The 26,170-nt window shown below is 43.6% G+C and overlaps 1 protein-coding gene across 1 annotated transcript in view; it reads left to right on the plus strand.

Annotated features, from left to right (window-relative positions):
• Window positions 1-20,009, plus strand: part of GSNAP (gamma-soluble NSF attachment protein) — a 37,237-nt gene extending 17,228 nt beyond the window's left edge. Inside the window, exons 6-9 of the mRNA XM_086795576.1 lie at window positions 18,829-18,907; window positions 19,017-19,096; window positions 19,229-19,361; window positions 19,535-20,009. Of these exons, the coding sequence (XP_086651702.1) occupies window positions 18,829-18,907; window positions 19,017-19,096; window positions 19,229-19,361; window positions 19,535-19,630 (388 nt within the window). The 3' untranslated portion in view covers window positions 19,631-20,009. The remainder of the gene's footprint in view (window positions 1-18,828; window positions 18,908-19,016; window positions 19,097-19,228; window positions 19,362-19,534) is intronic.
• The last annotated feature ends 6,161 nt before the right edge of the window (window positions 20,010-26,170 follow it).

A 26,170-nucleotide genomic window follows, 5' to 3' on the forward strand; every position in this document is an offset into this window, starting at 1 on the left:
CCAAATAGTGGTAAAATCAGTATCCGTATGGTACAAATCATGCATGGCAAACAAGTTCCCATGAGAGGCAACCGAGATAGTTGTCACATATGGCTTTCATGATGATGCATTTGCCTCTATATTCGTCTTTCTTGGGGTGTGCAAGATTTGAAAATGAAACATGGAGAAGAAGTTGTATGCTTCTCTGACAATTTAATATGCATTCACTATTCAATGGAAGAGCCAGTATTTGTGCCGTGTTTTGCCTATGGGACTGTCACTCCATAGGGAGGCTCGTGCCTGGAACTGTGTCTTACCTATGGGACTGTCACTCCATAAGAAGACCAGGTTTTTATGTTTTACGTCGTGCCATTTTTGTGCCAACAGATATTTTGTACTTGTTCCATGAACGGGAGATATGTCCATGATACTATTTGCACATGCATTCATGTTCTGCATGTTTGAAACTGTTTTCGCATGACTTGTATTTTTGTGTTTGCCTGCTTGACGTGTCACTTACTGAGTGGGGACGCTTGCCAGTGAGTCGTGAAGTCTGCTCTGTCTTCTGACAAGTTTTGGTGCATGTGAACAGGTGGTAAGTATATTGCACATGTTGGTTTAATATTTTATATTCTAACCCTTTGTTTTATAAGGTTATTTGTTCACACTCACTTAAAAGTGGGCACCTCCTTTGGGCACCCACTTAGGGGCCAAGGTGGGGAGCCACACTTAAGATTGTGTGTGTGTGGGGGTGGGTGCATGGTCACCTACCCACACCACCAAAGAGCTGGCGGCCCACATGCAAGCGTGGGGAGCCAGCCAGCTCTAGTCGTGCAACTCCTCCTCCAATACTCATAAAAAAAGGCGACCACTTCCATCGTAGGCATCCGGCGTTCATCACCTTGGTTTTCCTGCATCGCTTCAGGTTGCGCATGTTCACCAGCAAGCTGCCTCTTTTCTTCTCCAACAGGCGGCTGCCTACCCTGCACAACGGCTGCCACCACCTGAGGGCTACGCTTCTACTCCTATAGCCAGTCGGCTCTCTACAGCCAGGCGGCTCTTGCTTCCTCTATTCCACTGGCGGCAGAGCCATTTCAAAGGCGGCTGTACTCTCTGCACCACAGGCTGCAGCCAGGCGCCTACTGTCCATCAGTCTACCCCATAAACTGACGGCTGTGGTTGTGCGCCTGTTTTCCAGCCAGCAAAGTGCTCTGCCCTCAGGCGCCTATACTACAGCTTTGCTGCAGCAGTTGGCTGTAAGTCCATCACCAGCAGGCTGTGTGCGTGTGCTCATCTCCAACAGCAGTGCTCCTACAGTTAGGCGGCAGGCGGCTGTACTTTGTAAACAAGCGGCCACATCTCCGTCTTCTGCAAGCTGCTCATCCTCTCCTCAGGCGGCTGCCCACAGTGTGTACTTCTTCTCAGGCGGCTGTACCTTCCATGCGTAGCTGCTGGTCCTCCTATTGGTAGTTGTGCTCCTGCAGCCAGGAGGCTATACTTTACTCCAGGTAGCCACTCCTCCCGACATGCTGCTGTACCTTGGTGTCTCCCACTAGTAGCTGCACACAGACAGACACCATGGGTATTGGCCTTCCATCCGCCATCCACAAGTAAGTGAATTTTCAGATTTAAGTAAGGTACTTTGTGATAAATCTGATAAAGGATTCTCTCCACGGCAACACCCGTTCGGTGCCAGGTAGTCCAAGCTCTTTGGAGAACCACGGTCCAAAGGTGCTGAGATCGGGAGAGCTAGGCGTTAGTACGAGAGCGCCTGTTTGTGCGTGGTCTTGGAACACCAGTGGGGCGCTCTCCGCGGAGTTCAGTGAAAGCATAGGACCGTAGAGACTGGACCACGCTGGTGGTCATTCTACTTCGAATATCTACTTCGAGCTTATTGTTTGGTACTGTATTCATTTGTACATGGACATCATCTGGTTCTTGGAACCCATGGAGCATTGTATTTGTTAAATACTCCCAATAAATATATCATATATTGAGGGGGGGTCGGCCCGTTCCGGTCCTAGTGCTGGTGTCCATCTATCTCATTTCATTTCAATTTCAAGTTGTTATTAAGTTGTCCATTTCAAATTGTGGTATTAAGTTGTGCTATTACGCGTGTGGGTGTCCAACGGAGTCTTTCCCACTTGACGGGGTCGGTTTCATTGATAGCAGAGCACGGTTGTTTCCCTCTTCCTAGTGGGGAAACGAACCTGTGTACTGGACACCCCGCTTTTAGCACACTTAAACACAATGGACAGCCAAGGCAACCCTTTGGAAGTGCCAAATTCGAGGGGTCCATCTAGTGCCTCTCGTGGGTCTGATGCTCTGCGAGGAAGGCACAAGTCCCTTGAAAGGGTAAATGATAGTGAATCAAAGGGTCAACTGTCTCGAGGAAAGACAGTCATGCTTGAACAAGAGCCTGATGCAATGAGGGCTGAAATGGAACATATGAGAAAACTTTTGCAGGCACAAGAGAAAGAGTTAAAATTTTTGCATGAAGATCCCCTTGTGCAAAGTGCCATTGAAGCTAGGAAAGCTGATGTAATGGTAGATGTAACTTTTGAGTCCATGGCACGGGAAGTGGGCAAAAAGCCAAGGGAGTTGGCACTTGCCTACCTCCTCCGCAAAGGTGATATCAAAGAGGGGGACGATGGAGAGCTGAAATTCAGAAATCCACCTCGCTTGAAGCATGGAGATCCGGCATCTCAAAGGCTGAAGTCTTTTATGCAAAAGGAAGAGGTGACAGTCACCTCTCGACATGCATCTTCTCCACAAGGCACAAAGCCTGACAGATATATGTATGCTAGTGCTCATGGAGGGCATGAAAGTCACATGCATTCAAGACATGTATCTCATGGTAAGGGTGACAGGTCTGCTTCTAGAAGAATTTTGCCTTCTAAGTTGTCTCATGGAGAGACAATGCCTTATGCAGGAAAGTCACATGCATCTGAGTTTCAAGTTTGTGGAGCTGCCTCATGAAACTTCTATGACGGCCCATGGAGCCCATGCAGATAGGGCTGCCTCGTTGAATAAGGGGAAAAGAAAAAGAGAAGACCACGAGCCTCGTGCCAGAAAGCTCAAGGAATTTAAAGCAGGTGACAAATCTGTTAAGTTTGATGTCTTTCATGGAGAACATGATGCTTCTAGAGTGTTAGCATTTGTGGCACAGTTCGACATTGCTTTTAGCGATGAGGACTTTACTGAAAAGTCTAAAGTACGCCATGCTAGCATGTTTTTGAAAGGGACTGCTGCTCATTGGTGGATCACTGAAAAGATCACCAAGGATCCCATTTGCACCTGGAAGGAATTTAAGGACCGATTCTATGCTCAGTTTTTGCCACCAAATGCGGAGCAAACTCTCATCCAAAAGTGAGACAGGTTGGAGCAAAGAGATAATGAAAGCGTGCAACAGTATGTTAACAAGTTCTGGAAAGTGTTGCTGGAAGTAACTCCCTTTATGCAAATCACTGAGGATGAAAGAAAGAGAAAGTTTCGCTCTGGACTGCAACCAACATATCGTTCGGGCATTGAATTGCGCCTGAAACATACTTTGCAACAGCTCACAGCTTCTGCTCTTGCTACGGAGCAATTGGTGCTCAAGATTAAACAGGATCAAGGAGGTTCAAAGGGGAAAGACAAGGCTGTCCCAAATCTGCAAAAGGGTGGACAGCCACCTAAAAAGAACTTCCGGGAGACCCACAAGGGTGGTAAAGCTGAAAATACCACATCTAAAGATCAGGGCCCAAGGAAGAACAAATTCGGCTTAACCCCGGAGCAAAGAGAGCAATATGCCAAGGATGGAAAATGCTTTTCTTGTGGTAGCAAAGACCACATGTTTCGACAATGCCCTGACCGCAAACCTAAGCATGAGGACAAGCAGACCAAGGCTAATGTACATGCAGTTCCAGATGTGCAAGGAAACACAAGTCATGATGCAAAAGAGCGAATGGTATGCAAAGCTTGGGGGCAAATCAAGGATCAGCCCGCCTTATTCATGTTTGACGACTGTGCAACCGATAACTTCATCTCTATGCAAACGGCAGCTGCATTGGGTATTGAGGTTGAGAATATGGGACCTCAGATTGAAGCCGAAGCTGCATTTATTGGTAAATAAGGAAGTTGCGCATACATATCTAGGGCTACCTTGATAATGAACATTTCCTAGTTGCTCCACTAAATGGATGTGATGTATTGTTGGGCAAGCCGTGGCATCATAGGCTTGAGTCCCGCAAAGAGTACAAGACCAATATGATTTCTTTTATGCATAAAGGCCGCATGCATTTTATTGATGCTGGCAAAGAAGGGGATTCTATCCCACTTGTATCACACATCCAAATTAATAAAGCAATGAAAAAGAGTCTTTTGCGTACTTGGTTTTTGTTCGTGATAGCCTTGTGCCAAATCAAAAAAATGTGGATGCTATGACTAATGATAGGTTGAATTTTCTTTATGCATTCAATGATTGTTTTGCTGATACTTTGCCAGGAGAATTACCTCCCCAAAGGCTCGAAGATCATCGCATGGATCTTGTGCCAGGTAGTTCTCCACCCAACAAACCCGCATACCGAGTGAGTGCTGCACAACAAGAAGAGATCATGAAGCAGGTAAACGAGCTTTTAGAGAAAGGTTTGGTTCAGCCCAGTTCCTCACCTTACTGCTCTCCTGTGCTTCTTGTTCAAAAGAAGGACGGATCATTCCGCATGTGTGTGGACTAAAGAGCTTTAAACAAGCTTACCATCAAGAACAGATTCCCAATTCCGCATATTGATGATATTTTGGATAAGCTTGATGGTTCGGCTTGCTTCAGCCGACTTGACTTGAAGAGTGGTTATCACCAAATACGAGTGGTTCCACAAGATGTCCATAAAACTGCATTCAGGACAGCCTTTGGACGACATGAATTTTTGGTAATGCCTTTTGGTCTCACCAATGCTCCTGCTACGTTTAATCGTATGATGGATAGGATATTCCGAACCCATCGAAAATTTACAGGAGTATTCTTTGATGATATCTTGGTTTTCTCCAAGAATGAGCAGGAACACAGAACTCATTTGGTCACAGTGTTCGAAGAGTTGCGGAAGCATAAACTTTTCATTAATGCCAAGAAAAGTGAGTTCTTCCTTTCAGAGATTCATTATCTGAGTCATATTGTATCCAAAGATGGAGTTACCATGGATCCTGCAAAGATAGAGACCATTCGGAATTGGCCCGAATTGCAAAACGTACATCAAGTATGTAGTTTTTTGGGATTATGTTCGTATTACATGCGTTTCATAAGGCATTTTGCTATGATTGCCACTCCTCTACATGATCTCACAAAGAAGAAAATCACTTTCAAATGGACTTCAAAAGAACAGGATGTTTTCTTGCAGCTCAAGCATGCAATCTGCAAATTCAGCCGTGTTGGATTTATTAAAGTGTTATGTGGCAGATCAAAAGACTGCATGGGAGAAGCATCTTCCACTTGTTGAGTTTGCCTACAACAATATGATCCATGCCTCCACGGGAAAGGCTCCGTTTGAGATTATTTATGGCAAAGTGGTATTGCCACCCATCTTCGTACAAAGGATGAGATTTTTGCAGCTGATGAATATGTTCGTGATTTGGATGTAGCCTTTGGTTAGGTGCGGACAGCCATTGCAAGGTCTCAAGATAAGCATAAAATGGCTGCTGACAAGCATAGAAGGGACATGGAAGTCAAAGAAGGTGATTGGGTTTTGCTGAAATTTGAGAAAGCTAGGCTTCGGAAGAGGCCAGGACGAGAAGGATCATATCCTAAGCTTTCTCCTCGTCGCTATTATGGACCCTTCAAGGTGATTCAGCAGATCAATGAAGTGTCATACAGGCTTGCTTTGCCTAGTCACTGGAAGATTCACAATGCATTTCATGTGAGTCTATTTCGGAAATATGTGGGGCCAGATCCTAACGAGCCTGTCTCACAGAAGATCCGCCAGAGATTGATGAGCTTGAGAAAATCCTCCAGCCAGAACAGATTGTTTTTCACAAGGAGCGAAAGCTACCTGTAGGGAAGCTTTCCAGGAGATACCTTGTGAAGCTTAAGAATTATTTGCCTATTGATGCCAAGTGGGTAAATGAGGACTATTTTGTTGATTACCCACAGTTGTTGCAGGCATATCTTGAGGCTTTTCAGTTGAGGACAACTCTTTAGAAGCCCGGGGGGATGTCACCAATTGGCCGACCATTTGGTCCATCTCCAATTTTTGTGGCTCGTTCACTTGAGGCCAGGCCGGTGTCTCATGTGAAGAGGCCAGTATTTTTGCTGACATGGACGGGAGCCAGACCTGTGTCACCCATGTGTTAGCAGGATGATGTCGTATGGACGGGAGCCAGACTGGTGCCACCCGTGTATGACCTGGACTGTGTTCGACCCATGGGATTGTCACGCCATGGAAGAGCTAGTATTCGTGCCGTGTTTTGCCTATGGGACTGTCACTCCATAGGGAGGCTCGTGCCTGGAACTGTGTCTTACCTATGGGACTGTCACTCCATAGGAAGACCAGGTTTTTATGTTTTACGTTGTGCCATTTTTGTGCCAACAGATATTTTGTACTTGTTCCATGAACGGGAGATATGTCCATGATACTATTTGCACATGCATTCATGTTCTGCATGTTTGAAACTGTTTTCGCATGACTTGTATTTTTGTGTTTGCTTGCTTGACGTGTCACTGAGCGGGGACGCCTGCCAGTGAGTCGTGAAGTCTGCTTTGTCTTCTGACAAGTTTTGGTGCATGTGAACAGGTGGTAAGTATATTGCACATGTTGGTTTAATATTTTATATTCTAACCCTTTGTTTTATAAGGTTATTTGTTCACACTCACTTAAAAGTGGGCACCTCCTTTGGGCACCCACTTAGGGGCCAAGGTGGGGAGCCACACTTAAGATTGTGTGTGTGTGGGGGTGGGTGCATGGTCACCTACCCACACCACCAAAGAGCTGGCCGCCCACATGCAAGCGTGGGGAGCCAGCCAGCTCTAGTCGTGCAACTCCTCCTCCAATACTCATAAAAAAAGGTGACCACTTCCATCGTAGGCATCCGGCGTTCATCACCTTGGTTTTCCTGCATCACTTCAGGTTGCGCATGTTCACCAGCAAGCTGCCTCTTTTCTTCTCCAACAGGCGGCTGCCTACCCTGCACAACGGCTGCCACCACCTGAGGGCTACGCTTCTACTCCTATAGCCAGTCAGCTCTCTACAGCCAGGCGGCTCTTGCTTCCTCTATTCCACTGGCGGCTGAGCTATTTCAAAGGCGGCTGTACTCTCTGCACCACAGGCTGCAGCCAGGCGTCTACTGTCCATCAGTCGGCTACCCCATAAACTGACGGCTGTGGCTGTGCGCCTGTTTTCCAGCCAGCGAAGTGCTCTGCCCTCAGGCGCCTATACTACAGCCTGCTGCAGCAGTTGGTTGTAAGTCCATCACCAGCAGGCTGTGTGCGTGTGCTCATCTCCAACAGCAGTGCTCCTACAGTTAGGCGGCAGGCGGCTGTACTTTGTAAACAAGCGGCCACATCTCCGTCTTCTGCAGGCTGCTCATCCTCTCCTCAGGCGGCTGTCCACAGTGTGTACTTCTTCTCAGGCGGCTGTACCTTTCATGCGTAGCTGGTGTTCCTCCTATTGGTAAGTTGTGCTCTTGCAGCCAGGAGGCTATACTTTACTCCAGGTAGCCACTCCTCCCGACATGCTGCTGTACCTTGGTGTCTCCCACTAGTAGCTGCACACAGACAGACACCATGGGTATTGGCCTTCCATCCGCCATCCACAAGTAAGTGAATTTTCAGATTTAAGTAAGGTACTTTGTGATAAATCTGATAAAGGATTCTCTCCACGGCAACACCCATTCGGTGCCGGGTAGTCCAAGCTCTTTGGAGAACCACGGTCCAACGGTGCTGAGATCGGGAGAGCTAGGCGTTAGTACGAGAGCGCCTATTTGTGCGTGGTCTTGGAACACCAGTGGGGCGCCCTCCGCGGAGTCCAGTGAAAGCACAGGACTGTAGAGACTGGACCACGCTGGTGGTCGTTCTACTTCGAATATCTACTTCGAGCTTATTGTTTGGTACTGTATTCATTTGTACATGGACATCATCTGGTTCTTGGAACCCATGGAGCATTGTATTTGTTAAATACTCCCAATAAATATATCATATATTGAGGGGAGGGGGGGGAGGGTCGGCCCGTTCCGGCCCCAGTGCTGGTGTCCATCTATCTCATTTCATTTCAATTTCAAGTTGTTATTAAGTTGTCCATTTCAAATTGTGGTATTAAGTTGTGCTATTACGCGTGTGGGTGTCCAACGGAGTCTTTCCCACTTGACGGGATCGGTTTCATATTTGCCACTATATTCGTCTTTCCTGGGGTGTGCAAGATTTGAAAATGAAACATGGAGAGGAAGTCATATGCTTCTCTAACAATTTAATATGCATTCACTATTTTCCCTTCATTTTGTTTTACTCAATCCCACTTCATCGTTATCTAATTCGATGCGTTGGGAGGTAAGAACTACTTATAAAACCTTTGCTTAAACTCTTCCCATGTTCTGATAGGATTTGGAGAGAGCTTCTCAGTAACCCACCAATGTGTAGTAGTGCCTTTCATGAACATGCTTACATGTCGGATCATGGATTTTTGAGTGAAATCATGATCACTGAAGGTAATATCAAACTGGGCAATAAAAGCAAGTGCCTTTGATGCGTCATATTTCCCATGATATGTCTTAAACTTAATAGATTTCTTGACGGCTTTGAAGTCACAAGATGTTGATATGTTATCTTGCATCTCAACACATTTTCCTATGTCCACATCCATTAGGAAAGTCCCTATGACTGGCATCATTTTGGGAACAAAAGGGGATGCATTGGGCATAGAAACATGTGCCCTATTAGCATGAGGCATGGCTGGCCGCTCAACATACATTGGTGCATTCTCACCCATAATCTCTCTTACGAGCATGCTTTCGGGCATGAGTAGAATGAGAGAGATGCGGAATACCTGCACCAAGAGAAAAATGCAGCCCATATTGCATGTGTTGTGTATGCACATTTTCAGCTGGCAATGGCATTTTGACCACTGCTATATACATTGCGTTCTTCATGGGCTACATGAGGTACACCTACAAGGTGTGAAGTCACTGATGGTTCCTCTCTATTTGCATGTGGCTTCAACCTCTTAGGCATGTGCTCTTGCTAAACCATTAGTGGGGGTACCTGGACATTTGGGATATCTACATTTTCTTCATAGGCATCCTCAGTACGAACCAAGTATGCATGTGCTACATCCCTCGGTTGCATATGCAACTCTCGAGCTATGACTCCCATGGCATGATGCATAAAATATTCAGCTTTCTTGGTCTTTAAGTGGTCATGGAGTAGTGGATCTTGGTGGTAGAATTCCAATCCTTCTTCTTGTGCATTAAGAAGAGCTTGCATACGAGTAAGTTCAGCCCATAATGCTGTGGATTCTCCTTCCTGCACTTTTTGTTAAGCATGGGATGGCTGTACCACATATTCGTGTTCCTTGCTATGCACAACATGAGTATGCTCTTCTTGTAAGACATTGGAAGCATGCATACCATTGTCCCTGTCCCTTGTGTTGGCATCTTCAACATTAATTGTATGGCTGTCCATAATGTTCTAAGTGTAAAGATAGCTTGTGTTCATAGTGATCATCTTTCACGATGGAATTGAAAGAGAACCGTATTCTTTGATACCAATGTAATTCCACTGGTTGGTATGGAATGTTTGGTTGAAGACAATGCTAATCAATACACTTAAATACACTAAGATTTAATGCACAAGAAGCACAATACAAAATGTAATTTTGTCAATCTCCAGTACCAATGTGGTCAACTGAGAGATATAAGCAGATAAGGAACCAGTTTGTTGCAATATTCGGAGTTTAGAATGGAGAGAATCTGCATTGGCAGGTATGAATTTCTAACGGACAGCGCACTCACATTGCAGCACCTTTGCCATCATGAATCCGTCTTTGCGAGTTCTACGGTATTGAAATAGAGATTCATCTTATAAAGCTATTGTTTCAAGGTACGATGACTTCGGTGTCCATTATAAGATTCTGGGAGTGCTTTATGTAACCGGCATGCTTTATGTTCTGCACGTGTCTGTGAACAAAGCCCAGGAGGCTGTCTAACATACACCTCCTCTGCAAGTCGCCATTCAGAAAGGCGGTTTTAACATCTAGCTGATGCATACTCCAACCCTTCCTTGCAGCCATAGCAGTGATAGTACGAATGGTAGTCATACGTGACATGGGTGCAGAAGTTTTCTCATAATCAATGCCCTCTTGCTGGGCATAACCTTTGGCGACCAAGCGGGCCTTATGGTGATCCATAGAGCCATCAGGCTTATGCTTCAATTTGAAAACCCACTTTGTGCGTCCTATGCACGTTTGGTGAGCGGATATGCATCCCTATTTTGTCTAGAGAGACGGTGTTTCTGTTGGAAGGTTGGCGATTTCGAGCTTGTGTTTTATGGCTAGAAGGTGCCTTGGATTATCCCGTAAGTGGAAGCATGGGAAGTTGAAGAACCATATATAGGCTAGAGTGGCACCTTGTCATAGTCATCTTCTCCGGGGCCGGTGTTTTGGGAGGCAGCTCACCGGGAGATGGAGCCCGGTGGAGGGATGCTACAGTGCCCGTTGGGGGTGTTCGTGGAGCTCGATGGTGATGCGTCTTCTACGTGCGTTAGTCTTCCGCTGCGCATTCTGACATGGTATCAGAGCCCGGCATGTGTGGTCCTGGGCGGCTCAGGCGTGTGTGGTCCTGGGCGACCCCCTCACGCCTCGGTGGCTTGCAGAGCTCGAATCGAGGGAGGGTGTTGGAAGGTTGGCGATTTCGAGCTTGTGTTCTATGGCTAGAAGGTGCCTTGGATTATCCCATAAGTGGAAGCATGGGAAGTTGAAGAGCCATATATAGGCTAGAGTGGCACCTTGTCATAGTCATCTCCTCCGGCCGGTGTTTTGGGAGGCAGCTCACCGAGAGATGGGAGCCCGATGGAGGGATGCTGCAGTGCCCGTTGGGGGTGTTCGTGGAGCTCGATGGTGATGCGTCTCCTACGTGCGTTAGTCTTCCGCTGCGCATTCTGACAGTTTCTTGGCCCATTTCCAAGAAGCCCACACCAGATGTTGGTAGCTATTTGATACCTTAGTGTGCCCCAATTATGTATGGGCCCCTATTTTGGGGAGCGGATCTTAGTGAGGCAACTTGGAAGAGCATAGACAGACTCTAGGTGATGATGCTCTTATGTATGATCAGGAGTAAGGCATTTGTGCCACTTGAGATTGTGCTAGCACCTTTTCAAACCATTACTTATATTCATCATGTATATACACTTGACAGTGAGCTTCTCTTGAGATTGGCCCTTGAGTTGTCGATGGAGTTGGCGATGGGCATGGAAGATTGTGGCACTCTCATGTGGTTCATTGGTTTGAGCACATCCTCCGTATGGACTGCCTTCCTTCTAGTATAGTGTGGACTCTCCGTTTTTTGGATCTCTCACGGCAAAAAATCAACCATCGTATACAATTGGACTAGAGATATGCACATTCAGTAGTGGTAAATGTGTTAGGGGATTAGGAATTAGTGCTTGGGGCACACACACTTATAGTGTTAGCAATAAAGGGTTTAGAAATCTTAGTACTCACTTATATAGTACTAGTGACACTTAGCATAAGTGTAGGGACTTTCTATTATGCACTTAGCAAAGGTTTGTATTAGCCAAAAGATTATCAAAGGTTAACCGTTAATATAATGCAATTACGTGAGCTTCTCCTTAACTCTCTCTCTCCCCCACTTTGCATGTTTTTGTGTGCATTATTGTTTCGTCTCTCTCTCTCTCTCTCTCTCTCTCTCTCTCTCTCTCTCCCTCCTGGAGATCCGCAGGCTCAGAGAGTCCATTATCAGGAGCAGACGCCCGACTGGCAGGGAGTCCACACAGAGACAGATTACTGACTTCTTTAGAGGGACTACCCGGGAGGACACACAACCGATAGCCCAACAGTGGGCACCCCGTGGGACTCTAGTTGAGAGAGCTATCCAGTTGGGAAGATCTAGACGGCCGAGGGTTCGCGGATCCTCACATTGGAGACGGTGCCTACACCGGAGGATTCAGAGCATCATTGCGAGGCATCGGGCTCGTCTGACCAGGCATCTCACTATGGCAGATATCCAGGCCATCCGACAGAGACCCATGCTAGAGCTCTTAGGATGATTACGACTCCAGCCATATACTGTTGTACTCACTGTCACTTTTGTACTCCCCCATATTCATGTATTCATGTATCCGTGTACTCAAGTACCCCATTTTGACTAGTAGCATTAGCTTCCCACTCTCCCTAGTTGCTGCTTCCAGATGCCCCCTACTGATGTATTGTGGGGCTAGATACTTACCTTCAGTTCTTTCTTTTCTTTTCTAGACAGTGTATCAGATGTCACATGGTTGTAACTTTGGTCTCATAGGTCACTTTGGCCTTTTGAAGACGTTAATATAACATTTCATTTCATTTCATTTCTCTCTCTCTCTCTCTCTCTCTCTCTCTCTCTCTCTCTCTCTCTCTCTCTCTCCCCCCCCCCCCCCCCGCCGTCGACTTTGTGTGTGCCCTCTCTCCCACCGCCACCTCTGTGCGCAATTGCGTTGTTTGCCACCCTCTTCTGTTCGCTGCCACCTCTGTGCGCAGCCGCCGCCCTCTCTCCCGCCTGGGCAGGCTCTGTTCTGTCTGGCCCCATTTATGTAGAATGTCCCTACCCTAGACCAATGGTTGAACCCTCAACCAGAAGCCACTCTCGCCCTTACCCCATCGCGCATCGGGCCAGCTCCCGTCTTCTCCCGTGTCCTTGACCACAACTTGGGTTGGGTGACTGTAACAATGGTGGTTCCTCTTGAAGACAGAGTGAACAAGATCGAAGAACAGGCTCAAAGGGCCCTGTCAGACCAAAAGAAATTGATAGACAGGACATTGAACCAACATCAAAAGGAGATTCATGCTGTTAGGATTGAGATTCAGGACAAAGAGGAAATGTACAAACAACTGCAAGCTGAGATGCGACAAGAAATGGAAGCCTGGAAGGATGCATGCCTGGGTGCATGCATGGAGAAATGTATGGAATTATGCAAGGAAGAGATGCACAAGTATGGCAAAGAGGAAGGAGAGCTAGCCACACAAGAAGCTCTTGCTCTAGAGATTGCCCAGTTGCGAGATGCAAATGCCAAACTTGAGGCGGAACTAGAGAAGGCTAAGAAGGCAATCACAGTAGAGATTCAAGAGGCCAAATTAGGATATATTGATGAGGTCATTTTTGAAAAAGAGTTGGCTTCCAGGACACTATCATCTTTGCCAGAAACCTACTTGAACTTCCACACATTGCTCACTCTATCTATGCAGGGAAACTTGGAACCAATCTTGTTTGAAGAGTTGATTGGTTTGTTACTACAGGAAGAGTAGAATCGGAAGAACAAATCTTCCAACATGCGTGGTGATGGGGCTTTTGCTGACCAAGACAAGGGCAAGGGAAAAGCCAAACATAGTTTTCAGCCAAAGGCTGATTTGGGACAGCCTTCACAAAAGGCTAAAAATGATACAAGCAAGTCCAAGAAAAAGGGAAAATGTCACTATTGGCTTTGATTCGGGACAGCCTTCACAAAAGGCTAAAAATGATGCAGGCAAGCCCAAGAAAAAGGGCAAATGTCACTACTGCAGGAAGCCGGGTCATTACTTGAATGAGTGTAGAAAGAGGCTTGCAAAGGAGAAGAAAAAGGAAAGCGGCATGGGTGTAGATTTTTCTTCATCACTTGCAGGGAAAGATGATGCATCAGTAAATCTTGTGCAGGATGAGTGGACTTTCCTTGCAGTTATGATGCATCATTGGAGCATATGTCTCTCAATGTCAATGAAAGACACGACACATGGTACTTTGATAGTGGTGCATCTAAACACATTACCTCACGGAGGGATTTGTTTAAGAAGCTTATGGCTGCCATTGAAGGCAAGCGGGTAACATGTGCAAACAATTCTTCTTATCCAGTTCAGGGTGTTGGTGAAGTGAACCTCACAACAGTAGATGGTGTAGAATTACGTCTTCCAGATGTATCGTATGTGCCACGGATTAAGAACTTCCTGTCCGTCTCCTCTTTTGCTAAACGAGGGTCTGCAGTGAACTTTGAGGACGATAGATGCACAGTGATGAAAGACCGTGAAGGTGGCTATGCATTGGCCACTTCTGGCACATTGTACCATGGGTTATATCAGCTTGATAGGTTTGACAGGAGAGAGCATAATGCTCATGTGGTTACCACTCTTACACTTGCCATGCATGAGGCAGAATTGTGGCATGCCAAGTTTGGGCATGTGAATTATGGCAGTTTGATGCTCTTGCAAAGGCATAAAATGGTATAGGATATGCCTCATGTAGAGCAACACGTATGTGAAGGGTGCATATTGGGTAAAATGCACAGAAGTGCATTTCCAAAAGATTTATGAAGAAGGGTTGTCTGGAAGTTACAGCTTGTGCATGTGTGTGGTCCTATGCAGAAACCATCTTTTGGAAAGCATCTAGATAAAACTTCAGCATTCAAAGCTGAATTGCAAACGTCATTTGAGATGACAGATTTGGGATTGTTGCATTATTATTTGGACATACAATTTATGCAGATAGATGTGGGGATTTATATACACTAATCAAAGTACATTCAAAAGCTGTTGCACAAATTTGGCTTCCAAGATTGTAAGCCCATCTCTACTCCGATGGAGCCATGGCTGAAATTGAGCATGTATGATGTTGGAGAGCCTTTTGATACGAGTGTTTACAGCCAAGCAGTGGGCTACCTTATATACTTACGCAACACACGCCCGGATATCCAGTTTGGGGTTTCATGTATTTGTGGATGATCTCACCATTACTGGTAGCAACAAATCACTCATAAGTCGAGTGAAAATGAAGCTTTCTAACGAGTTTTGATATGAAAGATTTGAGATCTCTTCATTACTCTCTTGATATTGAGGTATGGAGACAGCAAAGGAGTTTATTTCTTACTCAATCCAAGTATATCAAGGAGATGTTGGAAAGGTTTAATATGGAGTTTAGGACATTTATTAGTTGTGGGTTCATTTATTAACTTTCAACTATGAAGAGGAATGTGCATCAACCTCTCTATCACATGCAATTATAATTATACGTTCATTCAATGCTATCTATGGTGATTTCTCTCTGTCAACAAACTAATTGCAATATCGAAAGTTTAATGGTGTTAATTGCTCAAGGATTAATCTGAATTTTAGACATTAATCCCAATGTTCATAAGGATGAAAACTAACAAAACTAATGAAAGTTTTGTTAGTATGTTGATTAACTAACAAAACTAATGAAAGTTTTGACTGTTGGGTCTACCTTTTGGGCAAGTAAAAACTCCCCATCCGGTGTTTTATGTGTGTCCTCGTAAATCCTGAAGACACAAGTGACAACACACAACCGCCTCGAACTAGAGGTTTAGTTCTAGAAACTAGGAAGTATAAACCTGACCCAGCTTGTCCATGGTTTGCAGCCTGTAGGACAGGTGGATGACTTCAAATTCTCAGAATCATCATGATTCGTGAATATCCGTCAACTTTGGACACACCAACTCGATTAAGACATTCAATCCTAGATTGAGAAGTTCCAAACTCCTTGTCACATGCGCACGCGTGGACATTGCCAATCTCATGGCTAATCCTTGATTTGGCAGCCATTTATGGTAACTAACAAGCTTTGACAGGCAAAGAAGAAGCCCACAGGGTTAAAGGACGAGGTGGCCAGGTTGGAAGCACCATATTGGAGAAGTTGGCTTCATTTAATGAAGATATGGCTTGTGGTTGCTTGCAGGGATACCCTAAGAGCCTAAAAATAGAAAAAGACTAGTTCAGTCAAAGTGATTTGATCCCCCACATGGGGCAGGTCAATAGGCAGTCTAGTAGGTTAGAAGTTAGTCCTTTTGGAAGGCCAAAGGCCACAACAGTTGTACACGTAAAGACATCTTTTTGTATCATATCAATATATTGAAAACGTAGTTCATCTCTCTCTTCTCGCTGCTGTCTAATCATTGCTTTTGCATTAGTGTTCCTAAACAATAGGATTAGGATTGGATCGAGTTAATCAAGGCTTCTGCATGTCACATTGGTATTAGAGCATCAGGCTCAACAAAGCTAAGCACTAGAAGTCCCCGAAAGGTGTAGAGACCACATAGCAAGGAACATAGACAGGGTAGAAGTCACGGGGCTGGTTGGTAGTAGGAAAAACCACAGGAAATCAGCCTTGGCAGTTGTATGCTCAAAGGGGCATACCAGAGGCTCTTAGGAACAGTTCCAAGGGTGAAGCAAGGCATGATCATCCTCTGAAAGAAGACTATTGCTATGTTAAGGGACAAGGATTGTAGGCAAGGGGACAAAGTGGAACAGATGCATAGTTTTCAACATCAGACTTGGAGTGGAATCTGAGGAATGGCAGGGTTTTCAGTCAAGGTTGCTAGGGAGGAAAGATGACAAGTATAAAAGAGGGCTCAAGTATAAAAGACAACTATGAGCCTAATGAGGTATCCATCAATTTACTAAAGATTAGACATCTTCTTGCTTCATGCAAGCTTCAAAGTTGTCCTTCGCCCATATGAGATTGCACTTGTGTGTACTTCTTGTTAATGAGTGAAGATTTCGCTTCCCTATAGATTTCTCTCTTGCAGATTAATAAAACAAACCTGTTTGTTTTGACTAGCACTAACCCGTTCTTGGACATTCATCTTGAAAAAGGACAATGTTTATTAAAACTATAACACATGCCACACTACTTCTATCTCTAAATTGATGAGGAAGGGCATACTTAACATGTAGTAAGTGTTGTAGTAGATGTAGCTTAAGATCCAAAAAGTCTGCCATCATTTTCTCAAAACTTTACCATTACCTTATGAAAAGAATTATGTTGTACATGACACAGCTACTAGCCGTAATCTATGCCTTGAAACTGTGGAGGCATCCCCCCTCACTGTCCACTAACATGTAAACTATCCTCTTGTTCTAATGCTGAGTCGATGAAGATGTTGCTTTAGTAGATTTTTCCCTAGGGCCTGTGGAGATGTTTGCATAATTCTCCGTAGGGTGGCTCATACTCTCCATGTATGATAAGATCGTGAACAACAATGGGTCTATGAGACCAAAATGATGCAATGCTATCCAATGCCATCACCTTGCTGTGGAAACTGTATACCCAAGTAAAAATGCAATGGCCTGAGATCTAACATCTCAAATGAAGACTCTAAATCAGCCTTGAATGCTGCAATTTTGTCTTCACTTGTCAAAGAGGTCTTGACATAGAGGTACTCTTTGTCAGACTATTTGCGAAAGCCTGGCTGACCAAGTATGCATGGATTTTCTCATACCAAGCTCGAGGAGCTTGTTTGAGACCATGGAATGGCTCCTGCAATTTGCACGCTTTGACTTCTTGATCATGTACCACAAAACCAATGGGCCGACTCACATAAACTTCTTCATGCAAATCCCCATTGAGAAAGGTTGTTTAATTGTCCAACTTTGTACTTTCCAGCCATGTTGGGCAGCCAATGAAATAACACATCTAATGGTAGTCATCCAAGAAGTGGGAGCAAAGGTCTTGTCATAATCAATCCCCTTCTGTTGAGAGTAGCCTTTTGCTTTACGTGGCTTGCTTGTCAATAGATCCATCTGCTTTTCTCTTACCCAATTTGTGCGAATTGCCTTTTACCAACATAAGTGGGGAAAGTTCATTTTTTAAAACCTTGATATTATGACAAATGCTCTAGTCTTTAACCACATAAGCTCTGGAAGGTGGTTCCAAAGTGAAAATAGGGTTTATTGGCAGGAATGCATAGATGCTCATCATTTGGGAAAACTCAACACAATATCAGATACCAGATTGCCACACTTTTTATTTTTATGGCCATCTTTAGTGTTGGTTGTGGAATAGTTTGTGTTTAGAATTAAGAGAACATTGTTGGTGGGGAAGTTTCTTTTTTGTACCCTAGTTTCACGTTCAAATTTAAAAGCTGTATGCCTTTACTAGATCTATGGAGGAGCAGTTGGCTGCCTTTTCCCCTTTTCTAGTGGGAAGATGGATGATGAGAGAGTCGCTGAATATGCGCACACACAGTAGGATTGATAAAATAGACACCTGACTGGATGTCAATGGCATGCCTTCCTCCGTCCTCCCTGTAGAGTACTTGTTTTATATTGGTAGAAGCAAAGATAGACAGGATCACAAACTGCTGGCTTCTTTTAGGATTTCTCACCCTGGGCTGGAGTCTGGAGCAAATCATTGTTGTGAAGAGATAAATCTGCTGAATTTGTGGATGGGAAGCTAGTCTGCGCCTTCACTTGGAACAAAATGAATTCACTTTGGCACCCTGGGGAGCTGTCATGGGCTAGCAGCCCTGGAGGCTGGGGCCAGCTCCTATATTCCAGCTCACCCTGGCAAGACTTCTCCAGGAGCAAGTGGTTAAGTCTCAGTTCTTCTTGACTCTTACTTACATTGGTCCCTTTCTGCTGCTTAGGATCTTTTGCTCATCTACATCATCACCCACTGCACTTATCTCCATTTCTTAATAAACTCGGTGCAACAGGATGGCACAGCTGAGAGGTAAATGGTCAAGCTGAAGTCAGGTCATATTACAATGCTCTATGTCTACGGCTTGTAGGCATTTAAAATCAACAATAGCATTCATAGGCTATGAGAAGACTTGCTTAAAATATCCTACTCAACATTCTGGTTGCATAAAGAAGCTAGGGATGATTTTGTAAGCTGATGCTTTTTCAATGGCAAATGCAGGCTTCTGGATGCAGCAAGTGTGCTGCTAAGATGGGGCCTTGCTGCTGACAAGTCCAAGGCCATTCATAGCCAGTGCAAGGTTGTGAAGTCCATGCATTGGCACTCACATCATTGATGTATACTGCTCATGTGTGCAGATTTTATCGGAAAACGTTCAATTTGCTAAAGCCAGAGTTATCTGCATGCAGGCATATTTAAGTGCTATCATTGTCTATTTGTATGCTCATGATTTGAAGCAAGCAGAGCAGTGCTACAATGACTGTTCCCAGTAAGTAGTGGTCTATAGCTCCCAGATTTACATTCTCTGGGAATAAAGGTTAGGAAGTCCATGTTATCTTTTGGATAGTAAGCATGATGTATGTAAAAGTTTGATGAGATTTTGTGCATGGCGGAATGACAGGGTTGATGCCTTCGTAAACAATGAGCACAGTACATGTGCGTACGAGCTGTTGAAGGCATACAGAGAAGGTGATGCTGAGGGAATCAAACACGTAGTAAAATCTAGCAGCCTCATTCCTCACCTCGATCACTTGGTATGTTTGCCGACTGACTCCAGTCTAATCTTCTAGTGACCAAATCACACGTCTTGCGAGGACTTATGGATGTTTTTCTGCCATGGGGCTTCAAGTGTGCAGTATTTGAAGCATTGTTAGTCTGTCAGGAGTGGTCAGAGATTTATTTCAATTATTGGTTGAAAATTTTGCAGATTGTAAGGCTTGCAAAACAACTGCCATCTGGTGATGTGGCAGCCCTAGCTTCGAGTTTATATGAACAGGATTTGGATGAGGATGACCTTACCTAGCGGATGTTCTAGTAAGGCTGTATATATAGCATATGGTTCGTACATCTCTGGCTTAAAATGAAAGGTAGAGCAAGTGCTTCAACTCACTTCTTTGAGCCCACCGTTTGCTTCATGTCATTGAGTACAAATGTAAGTAATTGTTTGATAAATGCTCGTGTGTTTGTGTTATGCTGTTGGAACCTGATGGTCTCATGAAGCGAGTGCCAATTGAATGTGCACGCGGAGGACTGACCTCTACTGAATACAATATTTTAAAGATTTGTTGTGGGGATAATGGTCCCCATGAGTCAGATGCATTGTATTACCATGTTTTGTTTGAATTTTAGTTTGCCATGGGATTTTCCTTCTATGAATAAATCCTACATGGGTTGAATGCCAAGCTGTTAAGATGATTGTAAACAGTAGTCTGTTATATTGCATACAGGCTTGTGGGATACACTGGCTTTATAGACTCCATAGTTTTCCTTGTCTTGGCATGGCTCCTTGAAAGAGCAGTGAAGGAATTTGTGTGGGAGGAGGAATCGTAAGTTTTCAGCTGAAGATTCTTTTTCCATGTTATGCACATCCTGCATGCATTTTTAATGACTTAATCTCACTAAAGTCCTAATTTTCAGTCACAATGTTCACTCTAGCATAATTGGGAGATGGAATATATAATGAACATGCAGAACAAGGGGCGTTGTGTTGACATGCTATACATCCGCAGTCTCTTCCTCTTGCAGAACTCTAGTTTTTGCCCCTTCGTTATCCTCCTCCCGTTGCCGCCATAGCTTCAGGTTACCCTGGGCAAAGCTTCTTCTCACCATTGTGCTGTTGTTCATTACAAGAGCTTTCACTCTTGGCAGACTTTGACACGCATGAATATGCAGAGTTTGAGGCATTTCAATTTTCTGGCTAAGCTGGGCTTGGTTTGATATCTTTCCTGTTTAGGTGAGCTCAGGATAATGTCATTTCTTTTTTTTGAGACAATTCATGCACCACAACCTAGGCTCGAAAAAAACATTTTTTTTTCAACCAATCAAAATAAAGACAAATCTTAAATCTATCTGGTTTTTGTTTAAAAATCTCTACTATATGCTGGTTTTATAACTAAAATATATGAAAAATTACTTCTTAAAATAAGGGCTACTTAAAATATCAGCATGTTTTCTTAACTCTAGCCGATACAAATACACTTGAATGCTTTTTTTTTTCCCAGCATTTGCCAAGGTAAGAGTCCAACAAGTTGAAAGGTAGTGGTTGTAGCTTGACTTTTTACCACTAGTGCTCCACCCTTATTGCAAGATGTTGCACTGTAGCATAGGTGGTGGTTGCTCATTTTCACTGAATGAAATGATTTGGAGCATGTTAGTTGTGTGTTGCTTGGGAATAGTGCAAAGGTGGTCATCAAAGTGCAAACATTAGGAATGACCATGCCAAGCTTAGGGATATCTGGCTTGATTTCCAAGACGTATTATTGCATTTATACTCCATGTTGTTTGTAAAATGATCTTCTCCTATTCACTCTTGTCAATTAATTAACTTTGTGAGTCTCCTATTCACTCTTAGTGTATGGTTCCAATTAATGTCTAAGGTTTTATCGGTAAGGTTCATATGTAATTAATTAAGAAAGTCTCACATTTGGAATTATTTAAATCATAGCAACTTTTGAAATTAAAGTTAACATTAATTTTAGCAAGAATGAAAGAAAATTAAAATAAAAAAAGATAATAATAAACAATTTTTGGAGATCAAAATGGGAAACTTTACATAATATGTACAAAAGATGTTCTCACACCAAAGCCCAAAAAGGTGAGGTCACATTATAAAAAAACCACCATCTTGTCTTTTCAGCTAGATGGAAAAGGCACAAAATCATGAAACTCGACAATAGGCTTTGCTAGGTGGGTTTTCTTACATACGAAAGAAAGTTTGTTGGTGTAGTTGGGGTAGGAAGCTTCTTCATCGTCCACTATCCAAGGATATTGGGTTGTCTTTGGTGCTAAGCACATTGTCTTCTTCGTCTTCTCTTTCTTCTTTGAGACCATCACTGTAGCGTTCTAGTTCTCCACTACCAAGACCACAACCATCCTTGAAGTACTTGAAAGGAACATGTTCAGAAAAGAAGATTTATCAATGTCTATGCATTGAGTAACACGAGGCATTTTCATGACTTTCCACACTATTGCAACCCTTGTCTTATCTATGCCATGGCGTATCTTCGGGATAATTTGATTTGCGATGGGATAGTACTTCCCAGTACAAAGCATGCACAATATGGTCGACTCAAGGGTCACACCAAGCTTATTTGGTATGTAATTGTCCATCTATACATATGCACATACAAACATGTTGGTAATAGGTGACAAAGAAACTTTGTTTTTAAAGTCACGTTGCCCATAAAGTGCATATTGCTCACGCTCCCTTGTGATTTCTTCAGGAATAACATTGTGGAAAAAGAATCTAAAGTGGGTTTTATGAAAATCCTTTATACAATAGCTTAATATGCCTTCATAAGTGAGCTAATAAACTTGCCTAAGACCCTTACACATGACAATTTTGCGTGGTAGTTTGGACACATCCCTACATGTGTACTTTTTGATGGGTTTTGCCAATACTTAGCAAGATGGAGTCTATGACTCAAACAACCATTTGAAAATGCACATGACTCAATGTAGCACCCTTTTCCAATGCAAAAAGCCCACTAATGCACTCCACACAGATGCATTTGCTTCAACGGTTCCCATGTCACCATTGCCCACACCTATGGTAATAGAGGCTTCGGGGGTTTTTATCTTCGATAACACGTTGGGTGGATGTTGATGACCTGGCCTTGTTCTTCATAGAACGTAGATTACCAAGCTACTCTCCATTGGTCAGAGTAACAATATAACGTAGATTACCAAGCTACTCTCCATTGGTCAGAGTAACAATATAATGCAACGTAACAGTTGGATATGTAGAAGTTCCAGTGACATCATCATGGCTTGCATCATTTGTAATATTGGCTAGAGAATGCCTAGCATGCTTAGGAGAAGACATACCAACACATAGAAAGCAACACATATAGACACAAACAGACACAAAGAAAGACACATAGACATACGACACCCGGAACTTGAGCAACGATAGAAAGCACAACGCAACCCTACCAACACATAGAAAGAAAGATAGTACCTGGCACCCCAAGAATAGACAGATAGGCACACTCTGAAAGAAACATGACAACATGGGAACCCAGCAACACTAGAAAGCAACACAGCACCGAGCACTGCGAACAACGGCAGCACACCACCACCTTAGCAACAGACAGAAAGCAAGACGGCAACAAGCAAGGTGACTGACATACAACCGCATAGAGATGAAGCACATACAAAGAACGAAGCCAGACCCAGAGTTGTAGAGGCACCCATCCACACAACGAGCATGCTACTAGAGACAAACCCATCACTCCCCTCATAACTAGAACACAGAGACGAAGCACATACATACAAAATTGCAAGTTTCCTTCATGCAGCCAGACCGAAGAAGCTCGATCGAAGACCAAGAGCAGCATCATACAACCCGGTTGAAGAAGCTTGATTGAAGACCACGAGCAACATCATGCAACCCGACTGAATCATATAGAGTAGCAACGACGACGAGCACGACCATGACGTAGACCAACCAAACCAAATATGTCCACAACATGCAGGGTGGTGCGTTGAAAAGAGAAGCCTACTCCCCTTCCTTTGTAGATCACTCCCTCTCTATCACCAACATGCAACCAACTAGCAGCACAAGTACATAGCATGCAACCAACTAGCAGCACAAGTACATAGCATGAGGACATAGGCCAACCCATCATGACACAACATGCAACCCTACTCCCCTTATAACTAGAATATAGAAACAATAAAATGATAGAGAAGATACAACAAGAGAGAAAGGAAAAAAACCGCATGTTACCTTTGCAACTTGACTGAAGACATGACTGAAGACAACGAGTAGCAACTATACAACCCGACTGAACACCAATAGACCATATAGAGGCTATGCGAGCAGAAGCACAAACACGAGCTAGGCCAAGTGAATTGACCCCCAAGCGGACCATATAGAGGCCTAGACCAAGAGCACGAGCACGAGCACGAGCACGGGCACGGACACGAGCACGAGGTAGGCTAGCAAAGCCAGATGCCTAAGCAGACCATATAGAAAAGGCCTTGCGAGCTAGCGAGCACGAGGCCGAGGCCGAGTGAACCACAAATGCCCACATGCAGGGCACCTCGAAAAAAGAGGCCACTTCCCCACCCCCCCTCAAGCAAACCACAGATGCCCACATGGAGGGCTTGAAAAGAGGAGGCCAATTTTCCACAACCTCTCATTATTGCATGGGAAATTAAAGCAAAAAAAAAAAGATTTTGGTTTCCTATACTCAATGCGGCGTTAATTAATGAGTAGCCTAAACAAATAAGGTATCGGACTTTTGGTTTAAATAGGGAGGAATATTCGATGGAAATTAAAGCCAAAAAAATGGCGGTTTGGCTCTATCCATGGATGCCATGTAGCTAGTTTATAGCTTTTAACATTTGATTATCTATGGATGTTTTAGCTTGTTCAACTATCATTAGAGAAGGCCATAAACTTCCTCACATTTTTACATTAGAGAAGTCCATGAACTTCCTTATATTTTTACATATATTAGTATCAAGTTGGTTACAACGCCTATATTATTGCTTAGGTGGTGTTGAGCTATCAACGGCCTTAGCCTCATCATTTGCAACAACTGTTGCTTTGATATTTTTTCTTTTGCACTTTCCTTTCTTAACAATACTTTAGCGTACTATGGCGAATGCAAATTCTAAAATATTTTATCAAATGGTGTCTTGAGACTACACAAGCAAGGAGAGTTTTGGAGCAAGTTCCTATTATGCTAGTATTATGCCACATGCTATATGGATCTATATCCTCCACTTTCATCATTGTAAGTGCTCTTCTAAACGAGAGAATGACACATTCCCCTGAGGAATAAGATGGCACTCTCAATCTCTCAACACCTCACACCCAATCTATCTTGCAAGTAATGCTCTTTCAACAACCCATACACAATCCCAATCATACTATCACACCATGATGATATTAAGCTAAACTATGTACAAGCTCAAACTTAACTTTTAAGGGATAAATTATTTAGGGTAAAGAGAACTATACAAGGGCTCTCACATCTAGAGATGAGAGCTAAAAACATGGCTAGAGATGAGAACTACAAACATGGCTAGAGATAAGAACTAATAGCATAAGATCACTAAGGAAGGATTTGATATCAAATAAAAAGGAATGACCCTCCTTATATAGCAAGTGGAGGCATCATGAGTCCATGGTAACATGTCATGGCATCCTATGCACACATGGGAGACAAGGTGAAGTGGATGAAGCTAATCCATACATGTGGTGGATAGAAGTGGGGTAGAGTGTGACTGGGACACCTTCCAAGTCAATAGCCACTCCCCACCTCTTTATTATAAGAACACACTCCCTCATATTAAAATGAGATTATTTTTGAATAGTCAAAGATGTTATTAAGCCTAATATAATAATAATGTGCCCCAATATAAGCAACCTCTTAGCTAGTGGTTGGTCACATGCTCCTTATTGTCATATATATACATGGATTTTTTTTTATAGCTTATGATAATTCCCCCCCTCAACTTTAAGTCGATGCATTGACTTGAAGTTGAAGAGATTTACTCGATGAGGGTGCCATCTTCCTTGAAGTTCATTGTTGCTCTAGTTAGGAAATACTTTAGATAGATGGTGTTGTATACCTTTGTTAATTGTCTTCCCTGTAATTTCTTTAGCACTACAGCTCCTCCATCCAGCATTTCAATCACCTCATACAGCCCTTTCCAATGGGGTAAGAACTTCTTACCTACTGAGCATCAAACATCAACACCAAATTCCATTTTTTGTAGGTCCTAGGTTTCTTCTTTGAATTCATCAAGGCTTTATCAAATGAAACCTTTATCTTGACCTACATTTCTTCCATGTTTTGTCCTCCTACAATCCAGACGAGTTTCTTCCAGCTTTCTAGAGAATCATGAGTTCCATCTTCTCTACATCTTCAATTTTGTGTTGAATCAACACTTTTAGGGTAGGGAATTCATATTCTAAGGGCATGATGGCTTTGGTTCCATATACCAGCTTAAAGGGTGTGTATTTCGTGGTTACCTTGTTGTAAGCCCAAAGTGCCAATACTAAGAGCTTATCCCAATTTCTTCTATTTCCTATGGATACATTTCCCAAAATGTGCCATTGGTCTTCTTGGATTAGCTGGTGTAGCCTAGGGTTAATTAGGACTACCTCTCGTGTGTTTCATCAAGAGTTTCTTTTATAGACTTATGTCACCACCTCTCCTGTGAAATGTGTACCCTGATTTGGCACTATTTCTAAGGGCAACCAAATCGAGTGCATATGTTGCTAATAATAAACTCTTCTATACGGTAACAACATTACATTTTGAAGTGGACAAGGCTTCGGCCCATTTGGTGATGTAGTATGTGGTGGCCCCATCAAGATGTAACT

Source organism: Cibotium barometz, chromosome 1 (assembly GCF_041138505.1).
Source record: "Cibotium barometz isolate CiBa-2024 chromosome 1, ASM4113850v1, whole genome shotgun sequence".
In the NCBI taxonomy this organism is placed as follows: domain Eukaryota; kingdom Viridiplantae; phylum Streptophyta; class Polypodiopsida; order Cyatheales; family Cibotiaceae; genus Cibotium; species Cibotium barometz.